Genomic DNA, 16,063 nt, shown 5'->3' on the forward strand with positions numbered 1-16,063 from the left:
ACCCTTTTTTTTTTCTTTTTTTTCTTTTAAAGAATAGAGTAGTTAAGTTGGAAGGCACCTACAAAGATCATCATGTCCAACTGCCATTTTGCTTGTTAGGGTTAGGGCTGACTCCTAGAGGGTAACAAACTAAGCAACAAAAAAGTGAAAATGATTGCATACCAGCAGCCTTCAGTAAGGCAGGGCTTGTTGCTGACATCCTAATGGCAAGAAACTGTGATTTCTTTAATTTGCTGTTCTCTGAACCTTGAAGTAATAATGTGTCAAATTTTGTGGGTAGTGCTTCAGCCTGCCTTGAGTCATGGTAGTAGCACTTCTGAAGAAGAAGAGTTGCTCACTTGCTGTGTTCTGATTGAGAGGATAAAATGGGTAAACTTTGCAGATGAACTTGAAGTCAGTTGAGGTCAAGCTGGTATCCTCATCTTTACTACCATAATGTCTGATCACATGCTATTTGTATTCTTCATTCATGTGCAGGTTGAAAGGGAAACAGATAAAATAGGGTTTATTGCATAAGTTGGTGTCCAATATGATTTTTTTTTATTTTTTTACTTTTACATTATTTGAAGCTTAGTACTTTGTTCGGCTTAGGTTCTTGTTCAGTTTGCACAAAGAATCTGCCTCAAGCAACGTACATGAGAGCAAACCTTGGATAGGAAGGAGCAAGTGAAATCATCTGCCCTGTACGAAAGAAAAAGATGTTGTTTGGAGAGATTTTCCAATTAGCTTAAATCCCTACAGGCTTGATTGTTATAGATCTATTCGAGTTATACATGTTTGATTTTACATGTCATTTCACATGGAATTTGTGGAAATTTAAGGTGATCTAGATTTGAATTGCATGTACAATTCTAAACATAGCTCTGAGCTTGCTACTTAGAGTAACAAATTATCTGGAAGCTTTCCAGTGGCACCTAGAGATGCTTGTGTAATGGAGCTAAACCTGAGGCTCTTGAGGCTCTTAGGGTTCAGTGAGGTTATTTGTCCATGAACCCAGTTCTGAAGATCAAGGAGTAAACTTTTTTCTCTTGTTATGGGGAATTTCCCTGTTTCTTAAGGGGGAATGGAATAAGTCTTTTTTTGCATTAGCTAGAAGGATCAGACAGGTTTAAAGTAGACAATCATGTCAAATATATCATCCCGTTTGATAGACAAAGATGTGATTGCAGGTTGCTTAAATGAAATTCCATTCAGTCAAGCTGTGACATTGATAATATATAGGAAGTGAAAATTAAGTTGTATGGGTTATAAATGTCACTGAAAAGCGCTCAGTGTTTGTCTTTCAAAGTGTGTTGGATCATCAGCGTAAGTTTAACTTACATGACACCGCTGATGGTAATGGTGGTCTTGGCTTTCCTAATTTGATCCCTGTTTCATCTTGCTTGTTAATTACTGTCTGGTGTTCTGTTCACTGAAAGCTGAAGGTACTCCAGGAAGGCTTCAGTGAACCTCAGGGTGACTCAGTCACTTTGGCAGTTCAGTGGCAGTGGTGAGTTCTGCTGCCTGTCAGGGGGCTTCCAAATTCTACCGCATGGAATTGGTGGGGGCCCTGGTTTTGGAGAGGGGTTTGGTGCATGGTGTTTTAAGGGATGTTAGCTGTGCAGTAATTAAGATGAGTAGAGAAATCCTGCTCTGATAGCCTTCATAGATCTGATTGCTCCTGGATGGCTGATCACCCGTGTTAGAACTGTTATTTGTTTTCCACAGTCAATACACAAAACTCAGGGTTTTTTTGTTCCTAAAGACAGATAACCACAATGTCCAGCACAACACTACTCAGTTTTAAAGCTGTGTGCGTTTTGTACCATTTATGTTCTCCCATTTCAGAGAGATTTTCTCTGAGGGGACAGATTTTTGTCAGCGCAAGTACATTTCAGTGTATTACGTGTAGCTTCAGGTGTTCTGCTTGAAAGATCTGTGTGGCATGTAACTCCAGTATCTTTCACCAATATCCTGTTTGGTCATAATTCTGCCCAGGTATAGACATGAGCTTTAGTAGATGCCTTTTGGGGCTCTTCCAGCTTTTTGGAGGTGCTGTTTTTGCTTTGGGCTTGTGTTATGTGATAATGTTTTCTTTTACTAGAAACCAGTTACCTTGAACTCATTGCTAAACGTAACGTTGCATGAATAAGATGACAGCTGCAGTGGTGTTTATTTGCTACGATTATGCCAATGTTGTGTCATTAAGGAGAAATAATAAATGAGAGTCTGTAAATGGTTATCCTTTTTTTTCCCCCAATGTCTAGAGGCATAGGAAAAAAAAAGATTGAAATGGAAGGTGATAGTATCCTATTAATTCCCTGGAATAATATTTAATAGATCAATTTATTTATTGCAGAGGGCTCTGCAGCTACACTGCCTCTTAAGAGAAGTGATATAATTGCATTATGTCATTTTATGTGCAATAACAAAATTACGTGCTAATATGTAATGTGATGGGAGGACATTGTGAATTGAAAGAGGACAACTTTTGGATTACTTTGTTGTTGTTGTTGCAGTTTTGGAGTTCCTGACTATGTGCAACTATTTTGGATATAGCAATTGATAAGTGCAGTAAAACCCCAGTCTCAAATTGCATTTGAGATTGCATTGTAAATTGCATTGCAAATCTCAATTTGCATTGAAGCAAAATGGATCTCCTGAATTCCTGCCCAAGCCAATTGATTTTGTTATGTTTACTCACTAGAGCTTTTTTCATACTGTTGAGAAAATAAACCCTGGGTGCCTGTACTAATCTGAAGTTTGGGTTTTCATACTTGCCTGTGGTTGCTAACCTTTCACTCTAAACTACGTGTCATTCATTTTGGATGTTGTTATTTGGATATTATCTTTTGAACTACTGGATGTGAAGGTACGTCTTGGGAAAGCTGCAGTGTGAGTGATCTGCAAACAGGCAAAAGAAGAAAGAAATGAAACAGTCCGGGAAGAGAACTGTAATAGATGAAGAAGCAGATTTAAGGAAGTGGTTTTGCTTACTGGTTCTATGCTCGGCAAGCTCTGAATGGCAGTCCTCCCTCCAGTCAGGGCTTTTATGTTCTTGGGTGTGAACTTTTTCAGTAGAATTCAGCTTCTTCTGCAGTATGTTCTTTGATGTTGCCAGAGGACCTCCCTCCTCTACTTGGCCACCTGTTTTCCTGCACCTCGCTGACAAAGTGTGCCTTGCAACCTTACCAATGGTGTTTTGCTTTTACAAAAAGGGATGGGGTGGGTGCAAAATAAAGGTGGGAGATCTTGTAATGGAGCTCAAAAGTAAGGCCTAGGGTGGGTTGTGTTTTTTTTTTTTTTTTTTTTTCCAACTCTAGTGGTAAAAGCAGGATTGGTGAGCTACACGGAACAAATAGACCTGAGACTTAACTCTTGTTGCAGTGTGGTTTGCAGCCTCGTACCTCTTTGATTTATGCTTTGGCTAGTTTATCGTGAGTTAAGTTCATTTCTTTTTCCTGAATCTTTAGTCTTTTAAATCTTGTATTCAGATGTTTCTGAAGTTAATCCTCTTAGAGAGCACAGCTTGCATGACAATTTTATTGACTTACTTTTTCAATTATATTTCTAAATAGAAATCTTTAAAGACATCTTTATCTCGTCTATATGGTGTTTTTCTTGAACAAATGAGGTTTCTGTAAAATGTAGATTGGCTATTACTACCTCAGTGAAACATTTAATATGTAGAAAAATGACAGCTGCAAGGAGTCTTCAAAAGTAAGACTGTGGGGAGGACTTTGAGAAACAGGTTATCAATACGAATCTTAGTAAATGAAATTGAATTAATCCTGATCACAGCTTTTGGCAAGTAACTACAATCACTAAACTGGAAAGATTGTTTTAATGAACTCAGCCGTAAATGACTAGTTTTTAGGCAGTTTTTGGTCACGTACATGCTGACATAATTTTCTTGCAACTTTGCTAAACATGCAGAATAGGTAGAAATGCTCCTTTTAGCTTTAACCCTATATTGAGTATAACAAAGCGGAAGCTGACATTTGTGTGTTGGACATACATAAGTTTTCTTGGTTCATTTTTGGTTTTTGTTTGTTTATTTTGTCCTTTTTCCTCCCTTCCCCTCTGTTATGTAGAGAAGCTGCAGGCAGATTTGCAAATTTCCAAGCCGCAAATGGAAGTCTATAATGACAGTACTAACCTGGCATGCCGCAATGGACATCTCCAGTCAGGTGGGTTTGGTTTTACCAGCACCTAACTATTAAGGGGATGTTTTTCAGTTTCTGGTATACTACAAGGAAAAATATGCTATGCTGTGTGTTGGCCCCTCAAACTTTAAAAAAAAAAAAAGATGTTTAATATTTCTGTTTTTGTAAAGGCTTTACATAAAATACATCCCATCCTTTCTATGGCTTTGACAACACTGTTTTATTTTGTAGTATGAAGTTCTGTCTTAAAGTGACTGTACTTGTTTCCTATTCATTAAATCAAATATTAGAATCCAAAACTACTTACAAAGACCACGTTTTAGAAAATGATTTCTCATGTTATATACTTAAAGGAATTAAACCTGTTAGAAAGTGTCAAAAATCAATGTAGGACATATAGGCTATATAGTTTGCCTACATAAGCAGTTCTTCCTTTATGATATTGTGAGAGTGAACGTGCATTTGCATTAAGTTTCTTTACATTTCAGGGACTTTTAAGCTGGCAAAGTGATACGCAGTTAAAAACAAAGGGGAAAAATGCTTGTGCTAGAAGAATGTTTTTATCCTTTCCCAGAAGACTATACCAGGAATATTAAAATATCAGAAGTAAATCTCTGTTTGTCTGTGTACAAGGAGTGGAGTTACTGTGAAGTTTCTGAATTGTCTTCAAGGAATATTTTAAGCCAGCAGTAAGCTATTGTCACATCCATGATCTCAACTGATAATTTGTACAGTAGACCATAACATAATGAGATTAAGTACAATAGTGAGCTAAGAAGCAACAGAATTCACAAAGCTTGTCTATTGAGTGAAGAGTAGTATTCAGGTTTTAAAGTAATTAAACTTTAAGTGTTTAAACTTTAAGTGTTTAAAAGTTTAGTGTAAACCACATGCTTTTTTTTTATTATTTTCAGCACCATTCCTAGTTCTCAAGTCATCTCAGTGTTTGCTTTTATTCCTTCTGATGTATGAGGAGTTAAACTAGTGGAACTGTGTATGCAGTAATATAAAGGTGCTTAACAAAACATGGTATTTTTGTCAAAACGGCATTTGTAGAAAAGATGTAGCAAAAATGGTTCTTTGTTGTAAGTTTCTACGTAGACCCTACATAGACTGAACTTGAGAACACTTTAGTTTAAATGATCCGATACAACTCCTTTACTTTTACCAGATTGGCTAAAGATCAAATACATGCATACACACAAACGTTGATAACATGCTCCATCTGATTCAATATAAATAGCTTTTCTTAAAACTCATTCCTTCTGACTTTTTGTACCTTTTTCTCAACATCATCTCAGAACAGGATGCTGCAGAAGAAGGTCAGCCTGAACTTTCTTTCCTCTTAAAACTGTTCCTTCAGTTACTTCAATTTGTCAGGAAAAAGCATTAGTATCTGCTGGAAATGAAGAAACACTTCGCCTGCTGTTGGTTTTGGAAAAGCTACAGGCTGTGTCAGATGGGTGCTGCAGAGTCCCTCTTGTGGGAGTGTAGGCTAACTGAGAGTCCTCCATTTACTCAACTCAGTGGGAACTGAGAGGAGGCAGAATGAGTGAGGAGCAGGCCGTCAGGATTACATAGGTACCAAACATCTTTGATTAATTTCAGCAAGATGTCCACAGGCTTGTTCTGTGTCCATTTGCCATTTACCTTGCAAAAGCTAAACTTTGGTTTCATAACGTGTGGAAGTCCAGGTGTTTACCCAAAGTACTGAACTTTTCCTGCAGTTTTCAAATCCCTGCTAGGGCCGGAAAAGTCAGCCTACTAATTGTCCTGTGAATTCTTTTTAAGAGGTTCTTGCTGCATGCTCTCTCTCTCTGAGTCTTGTTCATGTTGGTGCTGTGCTTCTTGAAGTATTAGTTCTGCTTCAGTCTGTTAATTGTCTTGCCATTGTGCTTCGTTAATACATCTTGTACTAAGGATGGTGTTTTTCACACTGACAGCTGCACTTATTTAAAAGAATGCAAAATACACGATAAATCCTTAGAAAAACAAAAAATAAACTAGCAGGTCACTTGGGATTGGATTACTGAGAAAGCAGAGGTACTAAGACACAAGAGTCAGGTGTAAGCTTCATTTTTCTGTCTCTGTGAAGTATTACCTGTGCTATTGCCTAATAAAGCTGGGCTTTTGAGAAGTCTAGGATTTCATGAAGTATGACGTACAGTCATTTGGTTTTAATGTCAAGAAGGGGCCTTTTTGCAGAAGGATTGAAACATAAGAAATGTTTTCCTTCATTTGCTCTTAAAGCTGGGACTCCTTAAGGCATCTTTTTGCACCTTAATTCTGCCTGGTATTATAAGAATTGTGCACTGTAAATGTAAAAATATATTTCCAGAGTGTTAATGATTTGAGATTCTTGCTTCTTTCAAGATACTACTTCTATCAGCCTTCTAGATAAACATGCTTGATTCTAGCAAATATGACTGACTATCCCTGTCGTCTTCATTCACTGCTTTCTAACTTAACTGAACACTTAGAGATTCTTCTTGAAAATGTATGTTATGGGAGTTTTATAAAGCTACGTTATAGCCCTATCACCTGCCCTTCAGCTGCAGGAGACCATACAGTAGCTTGTCTTAAGAGTGTTAACAAGTAGCCTCAACCCAAAACTTTATCTTGGAATAAGTATTTACTTTTTAATATCCATCATTCTTGTTCTCATAGCTGTCCTGAATCAGATGTAAAACTATTTAGCTGGATCTCGTCAGACATGCTTTTTTTCCTTTGTGTTGTGGTTGTTTGTTTGTTTTTTAGTGTTGTTGTTTTTAAATGAGGTGCAAAACATTATACCAATCTTGCCAAAGGCAATACAAGATTGTTAGTGTTGGAGTAATTCCAGTATACCGCTTTACACTTCACCCATAAATCTCAGCATGATATGCAGTCAGCAAAGGCGTGATATTTCTCTTTCTTATCATAAAGTTCGTTTGGCACAAATAGCGAGTGTTTATCTTAGTTTTCACTTGGTAAGATTTGCTAGTATGTCTCTAATGGTGTGCATATATTGGCAACATTTTTTGAGTTGTTGCAAAAATTCAGCTCTTAATACTTACTTTTTTTAAGGAGTTTCCCAAAATAGGAAAACAAATAGCAATAAAATTGTTTTTAACACCATAACCTGGTAGTAGATGTTTGGCTGACACGGCTCTGTCAGTTCAGAAGGGAAGACAACTGTATCCCTGACTGGTGTAGTTACACTACCGTTCAAAAGATGGAACAGGTTCTTGTTAGCTGCTGAAGTTCTGTGAAGTGTTTTTTATTACTTGAATGTACCTACTTGAAAAATCTGAATGCAATCTTTGAAGAAATTATTATTTTGGGGGCTATTGTAAATGTCAATCCTGAATAATATTGTCTTGGAATTGCTGCATGTATTTTGCTATGCAATATTTGCAGAAAACATGTAGCTATACTTCTTATTTTTTTAATATATATATAACTACGTACATTTCTAGACTTGTTTTTTTCAACTTGGGGTCCACAGACCACAAAGGAAATTTTCCTAGTCACTTTGTATGATATCAATATATCAATGATATCAATAGCCATATGCAGGGAATTCCTGAGGAATCTTCCCTGATGATTTTTAAGGTATCACAGCTAAAGGCTGGAAACTGTTCTGCAGTGTTGGAATTGCTGCTGCTGCTCATTTTTATGTAAACTTTTTTTTTGATGTGATGTTTAAAGACTTATAAAACAGCAGAAACTTCTTTATTAGGGCAGGTGTTAATAGGTTTTAGATGCATAAAAGAAAATATAACTGGGTTGCTTTTAGAAATATAGAGCATGCTGTTATCTCTATCAAATAAATAAGCTACAGCTGCATGTTTCCCTGATTGTTTCTGTGTTTCCAGGTGTGTAGTATAACCAACCTTCTGTTAAAGTTGTTCAAATATATCCTTGCTTTGTCTTTAAAAACAGTTAAATGTAGTAAATGAATTTTAACGTTCCTTTCTGTAAGGGAGCTTGGAATTAGGCATGTATGTCTGCAGCTTATCACTATTTAACCAAAAGAAAACCTCACCAAACATTTTGTTCTTTGCTTGTTTGTGATTTGTGATGTATATATATTTGGATGGTGGATTAAAATTGCAGGGCTGTTTTCAGGATCAGATAGTTATTTCTGTATGATCTAGTGGCATTTGCTAGGAGTCTTAAAGTAAATTACTCTGTCCAATCAAGAATTGGAGAGTAAAAGTAAAATGTTCAAGCTCCGATTCCTCTCCCTTAAATATGTAAAGCAATAGTAGAATTGTTTAATGTTATAAATACACTTGAAATACAATGCTCTCTTTTTGTGATCTCTAGGGCCTTCTTTACAATTTTATATAAAACAGTGAAACATTTGGTGAAAGGCTGCTAGAGATACTACAAAGGTTTTATGGCCTCTTGCAGCATGTTTTTAGCTTTAAGAGTATGTAGCTGAAAAATAAAAAGAAATGTGTTGGTGGGCGGTTGGATTTGTTACAGCAGGAGACATTTTATGTAATGAAGCTGTAGGGGCCATCAGTCTGACAAGTGACATACATATATTATTAAACACTTCACACTTCATAAATCAGTAATCTTAGGTAGCTTTTCATTTTGAAAAATTTGATCACGCTTTTTTATTTACCCCTTCACTGAGAATTTGTTTATAAAGCAGAGTATGCCTACAGAGTCGAAACTGAACGCCTACATTCAAGTCCAGTTCTTCAGCATTTCTTTCTGTGTTCCCCTGTAGGATTGACCACAGAATATATGTGAGCTTAGTGGGTTTGATTCCTGCAGGTACAAGTAGAGTAAATAATCACTTGTTTTTAAACCTTTCACACTTCGCTTTTGGGGGGAAACAAATTATAATTTGCTTTGAAATTTTTCTTTTCCCTATTTTGTTCTTCCTGTGTTTCCAGCTTCCTGAATTACTCTTTATCTGTGCAATTTGTGTGATACTAAAAATGGCAATGTGTGCGTGTATTGTTCTTAATAGGTGGGGAAAGTTCTGGAAAAGGGTGATAATTGAGCAACATGTTAGGGTGAAGGAGTTAAGAGAGAAGTTACTTTAGCTTCTTGAAGCCTTCCCTTGTTGACTTCACACCAGCTGTGCAAATGAAACTTTAAAAAAGTGCCTTATTTTGATTAAATTGGACAAGTCAGAAGTAGCTAGGGTTTTTAATAGATTAATAAGCTGCGTTTTGAACTTGAGTTACTAAGCATGCCCAATTTGAAGAGCTTTTGACTTGGAAATTACTGTGCAGGAACGGCTAAGTGAATTTATCAGCTCCAGATCTGTGTGAGATTTGGTCAGGTAGCTGCTTTTTGGAAGAAGTATCTTACAGGTGTGATGTTAATAGTTAACTGTATTCTTCAAGTTCCCTTGTGTTTTGCGTATTGATGCATCTGCATTGTTGATGATAACCCCTGCAGAGTTTCTTTAACTCTCCAAAGGGGTAGATTTGTGACTGAGGGAATGCTTTAGAAGATTGTTAGCCAAATAATCCATCACATGGACAACTGCAGACTGTAAGGATTTGCTCGTGGTAGTATATGACTTTGTTTAAAGAGGCTGAAAACATGGTAATAATTAATTTGCCTTTCTACGGTAACTCTTTGAAGCATTCTTACTTGAATTTTAAGCAACTGTCAAAGTGGTATGGCTTTCTACCTTAAAGTATTTTTCACTAAACTGCAATTTTGTAAACTAAAAATCCTTCGTAGGTGTTAGTCACCTTAAAAATCAGAGTTCTTTGGCCAGTTGTTTAACAAGACCAATTGAGTTTCAGATTTTTAAAATTGCATGGAAGAAACTTTTACCTAAAGTCAGTCTTGAGCTTCCTTACTTCTGATGCCATATTTCTCTATCTAATCATAAGGTTCCTTAATCCTTTTTAAAGGATATAAAATAAGTCAGTGTTTACGGTTTTCGCTGCAGACAACAGTACTGTACTGTACAGAGTCAGTACTGTGTTCCCAGCACACAAAAAAGCAATCAGATGCTGCACTCAAATCATGAGCAATTAGCCTGACCAGCCAGCGTGCTTGCTTCTTACCTCTCAATGTTCTACACTTGCCGGTTCTGAGCCAATGGACCTTATTTAATCATGTATCCCATGTGGAGAATGTAGAAATCAGGCCATTTCATTTGCTCTAGACCAAAAATGGCCTTCCGTAGCTTGAGTGCCTGTGGCCAGTACACTAAATTACACGTCACCAGATGAAAGACCTTCCAGCTCCATCACAGAGGTTGGAGCAAGTGTGAATGGAACGAGTGATGTTTCAGTTCAGTGGTATAATATCATAAAACTTTATGCGAAGTATAGGAAGGGAAGCCGTCCATTCAAGTTTAGTTCTTGAGATTGCTGAAGTGAAGCAAAATTGTAAACAAAAGCTTTTAGTAGTTGTTTCCAGGTATAGCTATTTTAATTTTCCCAACTTCAAGTTCCACAGTAAAGCTTGTGTGTGTGGAAGGTGTTAGACAGTGTTAGCTAGTGCTTAAAGTAACTAGCCTGCTAACATCACTTAAGGAACAAATACTCTGAATCTCAAACAGCTTGAAATTTTCTGTTTTATTATAATAATTGTTTACAGAAATTCTGGGGAAGAAAAATCTTACGGCTGGTGTTCTAATGACTTCTGTCTTAAGAAATAGATGCTGTTCTTTCCTTGCTACGCAACTTGGGTGTCCCGAGGTTTTGTAAGCTGGATTTTGAGAGCTCCTAAAAACAAAACAAAACTTTAGGAGTAAGCTACAGTTAATATATCCTCGAAAGTACTAAACCTCTTTAATAACTTGTGTTATTCTGGTATGATACTGTACTATCTGTCAACAGCACTATCTTCAAGTTAGGATTGATGATGGAGGTACAAATGCTAAAAATGCTCTAACAACATTTGGTTTTCTTTATAGAAAGTGGAGCAGTTCCAAAAAAGAAGGATCCCTTAACACACACAAGTAATTCCCTTCCACGTTCAAAAACTGTTGCAAAAACTGGATCCACGGGCCTTTCAGGTCACCACAGAACACCTAGCTACAGTGGGATATCAACTGCTTCTGTGTCTAGACCAGCAGCGAACCCTACAACTTCAACTCACAAGGTATGGTGACAATAGATAGAGCGATATATATGGGGGAAGTCGATGTAAAATCAAGAAAAAAACCTGCATTTATTGCCTTTGTGGCAGCATTGTAGTGGTGTGATAGCAACAAGATCTTAAGGAAAAACAAATGACAAAAACCACCACATAAACTAAAACCCTAAATTTTTGGACAAGCCTCTTGAACTGGGCTGCACAGTGGATTTTAGAAATCAGGGGTATTGGGTGGCCAGATGGACAAGTAGAGTTGAGTTGTAATGACAGTAGAAGTGTTAATACTTTGATTTGAAAATTGCATGGGAAGCTGAGGAAAACTGAGCTGGGATAAAAATAAATGTTACTCTCAGTACGTAGAAGATGGAGGGGAGGGAAGAAGGAATCTCTTGGTCCAGAACTATAGATTTTTTCCCCACATGTTCCTTCTCCAAAACATTCATGCCTAGGTTGTACTGCAACCATATAGAAAAGTAAATTTTATTTAAATTATGGTTGAAATTCAGAAGTAAATTCTGTACTAGTAAGAGGAAAATGCTTTAGTTCTTTTGCCCTATTTGTTTCCTTTTCCTCCTTATTTTCCCACCCTGTCCTACCCCTACAGTAACGTAGAACAAAGAGTAGAATGTGCAGACAAGAACATAAATGTGGTTACATGTTATTGTTTCTATAACATGATGGCTTTTAAGTGGCCTGCTGTCAAAGTATTGCAGCAGTAGAAATTCTTGTTTGTAGATATTTAGCATCTGAAACAGTATGCTTAAAAAGTATTGTTTTTTTTATTTTTCGCCCCCCAAGGCTGTTCCTAAAAATAGCAGAGCAAATAAGCCTTCTACTCCTACCACTGCTGCTCGAAAAAAGAAAGATATGAAGATATTCAGAAATGTGGACAGTAATCTTGCCAATCTTATCCTGAATGAAATTGTTGATAGGTAAGTCTGAAGATCAGTAGTCTTTTCAGAGCAGAAAGCCAGTTTTTCATTCAACAAAATCTTGGTGCTCTTGAAATGAAAAATTGTACTTCTTGTTTGTTTTTGTTGATTTTTGTTTTGGTTTGTTACCTTGTAAAATGAATGAAAATTAACATATGAAATGCTTCTTTTTTGAAATGCATAACAGTATAAGTTGTAGATTTCCTCAAAACAGTTCTTTATAAATCGTCAAATACATTAAATTAGTCAGCTGCAGCTGAAAAAGAGTATCTCATTGTTAGACTAATCAGTATTCCATTTCTTTGTTAGTGGGCCAGCTGTCAAATTTGATGATATCGCAGGGCAGGATCTGGCTAAACAAGCCTTGCAAGAAATTGTTATCCTTCCTTCTCTTAGACCTGAGGTAAGCAACTTGGTATTGTTATCACTCTGGCAGAATCAATGAAATTTATTGTTTTAACACACAAAGTGGTGATTCTGTTACACTATCTTTGCTGGTTATGATTGTTATCTATAGTCAGTGTAGGAGAAAGTGACTGAGGCAGCAGCTTCAACACCCACCACTCAAAACAAACAAACAAACAACAACAAACAAAAAAACACCTGAAAATTGGTGAAGCTGACTGTTCCAGATAACTATAGCTGTGTGTGTGGAAATGTAGAGGACGAAGCCCAGAATTGGAAGAGTGAACCATAGGAGATTGCATAGGTAACTTACGTCATGGCATTATCTGATTTGGAAAATATTAATTTTTTTATTGTGGTCACTTCTCTGGATATTCTGAACAGCCTGTTCACAGCAGGAAAGGATGCAAGCAAATATAGCAGTGAACAAGTATATTGAGGTGTATAACATCTGAGGGCAGATTTGCTTTTGCCTTGGCTGAGTGGAAATTAGTTATTTAGGCTTTTGATTAATTTACTGTAGGTGGTACCCCCAATTACTTTGACTACTGGAATTGAGGTCTGGCCTATATTGCATTGGAATTCTGAGCTTTTTTTGTGTGAAGTTAGTCATTTTCTATAGTTGATGCACTTGCTAGAAACTCTTGCAGAGAGTGCATGCAGTGCTTTACTGCAGTGCTGATTATTCAAGTGAAATTGCCATTGTTTCTTTGTTTGTTTCTGGGGACTCTTTTGTGACATTGGCTGGTGACTGGAGTTGCTCTCTGGTCTTCCTGTTTCCTGTAATGCAGTTTCTGGATTTGAAGTGTGGTGGGGAAGAAACGTAAAGCTGGCATTGCATCAGAGGAATACCAGACCTGTGGGAAAAAAGCTTTGGCATTAAATATGCATGCTCAGGTGTTCCCACACAGAAGGCAAATGTCATTATACCGTCTCTGTTATTACAGTGCTTTAGTATGTAAAGTTGGTTGTTCAGTAATGCCAGTACAATGAGCTGGGTGGGAAGGACTTTGAAATGAGAGCCTTGGAATAGTTATGACTTTTTCAATAATAGTTGATGTTTTCAGTAAGATCTTTTACATGATACTGTAGTTAGCAGGGGATCTGATGTTGGTGTAGGTTGAGATATAACAAGGACAGAGAATCCTATGAATTCTTAAACTTTATTCCCTGGAGGAAAAAAGGCTTTTTTTTTTTTTCTTGTAAGTAAATATGGTAAATGTGGCAACTATAGGGGGGTTATTTAATCAATTAAATAGTACTTTAGTTTTAACCTCAACATTCTTGTTGAAACAAACCGATTAACAGTATTTTTGTAGGAGAGCAAAAGTTGAGGTGAATGAAAACACTGGCTAGAGATGTGATGGCAACCATTTCAGCGATAAGATGCCAATAAAACAGTAGCAATTAGTTCAGACCATATTTAATACTAGTCTATTAATAAAAACTTTAAAAGCTTGGTGTGTCTCAGTGATAAATAGCAGTTGTAGCTTAACTGTATAAGATAAAGGTGAGAGAGTTTTAAATTTGGTCTGGAATATCTGAAAAGGGTAGAACTCTGAAAGAACAATTCCTAATAAAAAGAGTGAGGCAGGGGGTGCATGTAGTGGCGTGCAGCATGGAAAGCAGAAGTACGGAGTCATCCAGATGAAAGTGCTCAATAAATTGGTGGTGCAGGCGGTATGTATTAGTTATCCAGCGTGTTCCTACGCCCTGTTTTTAGGGATCAAGCACAACAAGCGATGCTGTTTATAATGAAATAATAGAGAAAATCCACGTTGGTTGGCCATGTTATAGAAACACTACATTGTTAATGGAACCATTTCTGATGTTGAATAATGAGGAAAGGAGTGTCTGTTGCCAGTGGACTTCAGACATGGTGTATATATAAGTGCCTTCGTACTGTCCGTTCTCTTTGTTTATTGGAATTACTGGAAGCTAGAATGGAGGAGTGAGTGTGAGGCCAAAAATGGAACTCTGAAACCCTTGAAAGTGGTAAAACAGGCTACAGAAATAACCAGAAGAGATGCATTGTGTGAGAAAGTGTGTAATTGCTTTCTGTGATGGTAGGTATGATAGGTGCAATTTTGTAGCGTAGGAAAGATTAATCCAGTGCAAAGTGGGAGCGAGGAGATTATCAGTGGAATTTGGAGGGAGTAGGTGGTGGTGAAGTAATATTTTAAATACCTTCAGGTTAAGGCGTTGAGTCTTCAAGTTCTTCATTAAAAACAAAACAAAAAAAGATGAAGTGGTTCTTCTATATGGAGTTAATAGGAACACTGCTTTTACCCTCCTACTACACAACTGCACATGCACACTGCCTCACATTTTTACATGGAATTTGTTGCTTTAACTTGATAGGCTGGTCTTGAGGAATATATTACTGCCTTTTAAGCTCCTTTCACAGTGTGTCCATGCACAGAATGATCATGGTGTAATTTAACTGTTCTGTGAGAAATGATAGGTACCTGCATTAGGGCAAGTTAGTAATAAAATGTAGAAATTATCTAAAAATCCATACAGCTGTAGAACTGTTGCTATTGTTGCCAGTGTAAGCCATTACTTAATCTTTAGTCGCTTTCTTATAAAGGTATATCAGCATTTCTTAGTGTCATCCCCCACCCAAGATTGGATGCAACAATCATTACTGTTGTTAAAGCAGAATTGTGATTCTATGATTTAAGCTAATTGGAGACTGTTAACGTTGGTAATTTAGAATTTCCTTTGGTATTTAATAAAACTCAGTTTTTTTTCACAGTTTTACAAAAAATGTATTAAAAATTATCGTCATGAGTTCTCCATGTAGTGATCCAGCCAAGTGTGTATATATTTATGGTAAATTTCTAGCACTTCAGGTCTTCCAAGGTAATTTATGTTGATGTATTTTTCAAGTTATTTACAGGACTTAGAGCTCCTGCACGTGGATTGTTGCTGTTTGGCCCACCAGGAAATGGGAAGACAATGTTGGTGAGAAAACTACTGCATGCATGAGTTGGTGGGCTTAAAATGTAACCGTGTGGGGTGGCTTTCAGTTTTCCTGCACTTAAGTTTTTCCAAGTAACCTTTATGCTGCATAATTTTGAACTACTCTTAAAGTAGCATCTTTTATGGAAGAAGTTAGATAAATTGTGTTTTAACTGGGAAGCTTGTTGGTGTTACATCTGTACATTGCGCTGTGAATGCTGTTAGAACTTCTAGTGGAGCTCCTCCAACTGTGTGTGCGGAAGAAATGTAACATCTAAATTTCATTTTCAGAGAGAATGAAAGTAACATGGTTAATTGTTTATATAAAGCAGCACTTAAAAATAGCCTGCTCTCCACTAAAACAGTAGAAATGTGAGTATTTTTTGGAACTGGGGAGAGAGCATAGTAGCAAGAAAGGAGTTGTCTGCCTTCCACACCGCTGCGTGAAAAATGCAAGTACTGGAGAACTGCCTGGCTCCTTGTTTTACAGCCTGACGTGCAGGGTTGAGGGAGCTGGAGTGAAATGGCTGTGCAGCAGCCAGGGAA

The 16,063-nt window shown here is 37.1% G+C and overlaps 1 protein-coding gene across 5 annotated transcripts in view; it reads left to right on the forward strand.

Moving 5' to 3' along the window:
• Positions 1 to 16,063, forward strand: part of SPAST (spastin) — a 36,440-nt gene that overhangs the window by 6,526 nt on the left and 13,851 nt on the right. For 3 of the 5 annotated variants that reach the window (XM_040551931.1, XM_040551932.1, XM_040551933.1), the window contains 4 exons: positions 11,035 to 11,222; positions 12,015 to 12,148; positions 12,458 to 12,551; positions 15,446 to 15,520. In XM_040551931.1, coding sequence (XP_040407865.1) covers positions 11,035 to 11,222; positions 12,015 to 12,148; positions 12,458 to 12,551; positions 15,446 to 15,520 — 491 coding nt within the window. Of the gene's footprint in view, positions 1 to 4,073; positions 4,170 to 11,034; positions 11,223 to 12,014; positions 12,149 to 12,457; positions 12,552 to 15,445; positions 15,521 to 16,063 lie in introns of all 5 variants that reach the window. The other 2 variants (XM_040551929.1, XM_040551930.1) reach the window with 1 other exon arrangement.

Source organism: Cygnus olor, chromosome 3 (assembly GCF_009769625.2).
Source record: "Cygnus olor isolate bCygOlo1 chromosome 3, bCygOlo1.pri.v2, whole genome shotgun sequence".
Taxonomy (NCBI): Eukaryota; Metazoa; Chordata; class Aves; order Anseriformes; family Anatidae; genus Cygnus; species Cygnus olor.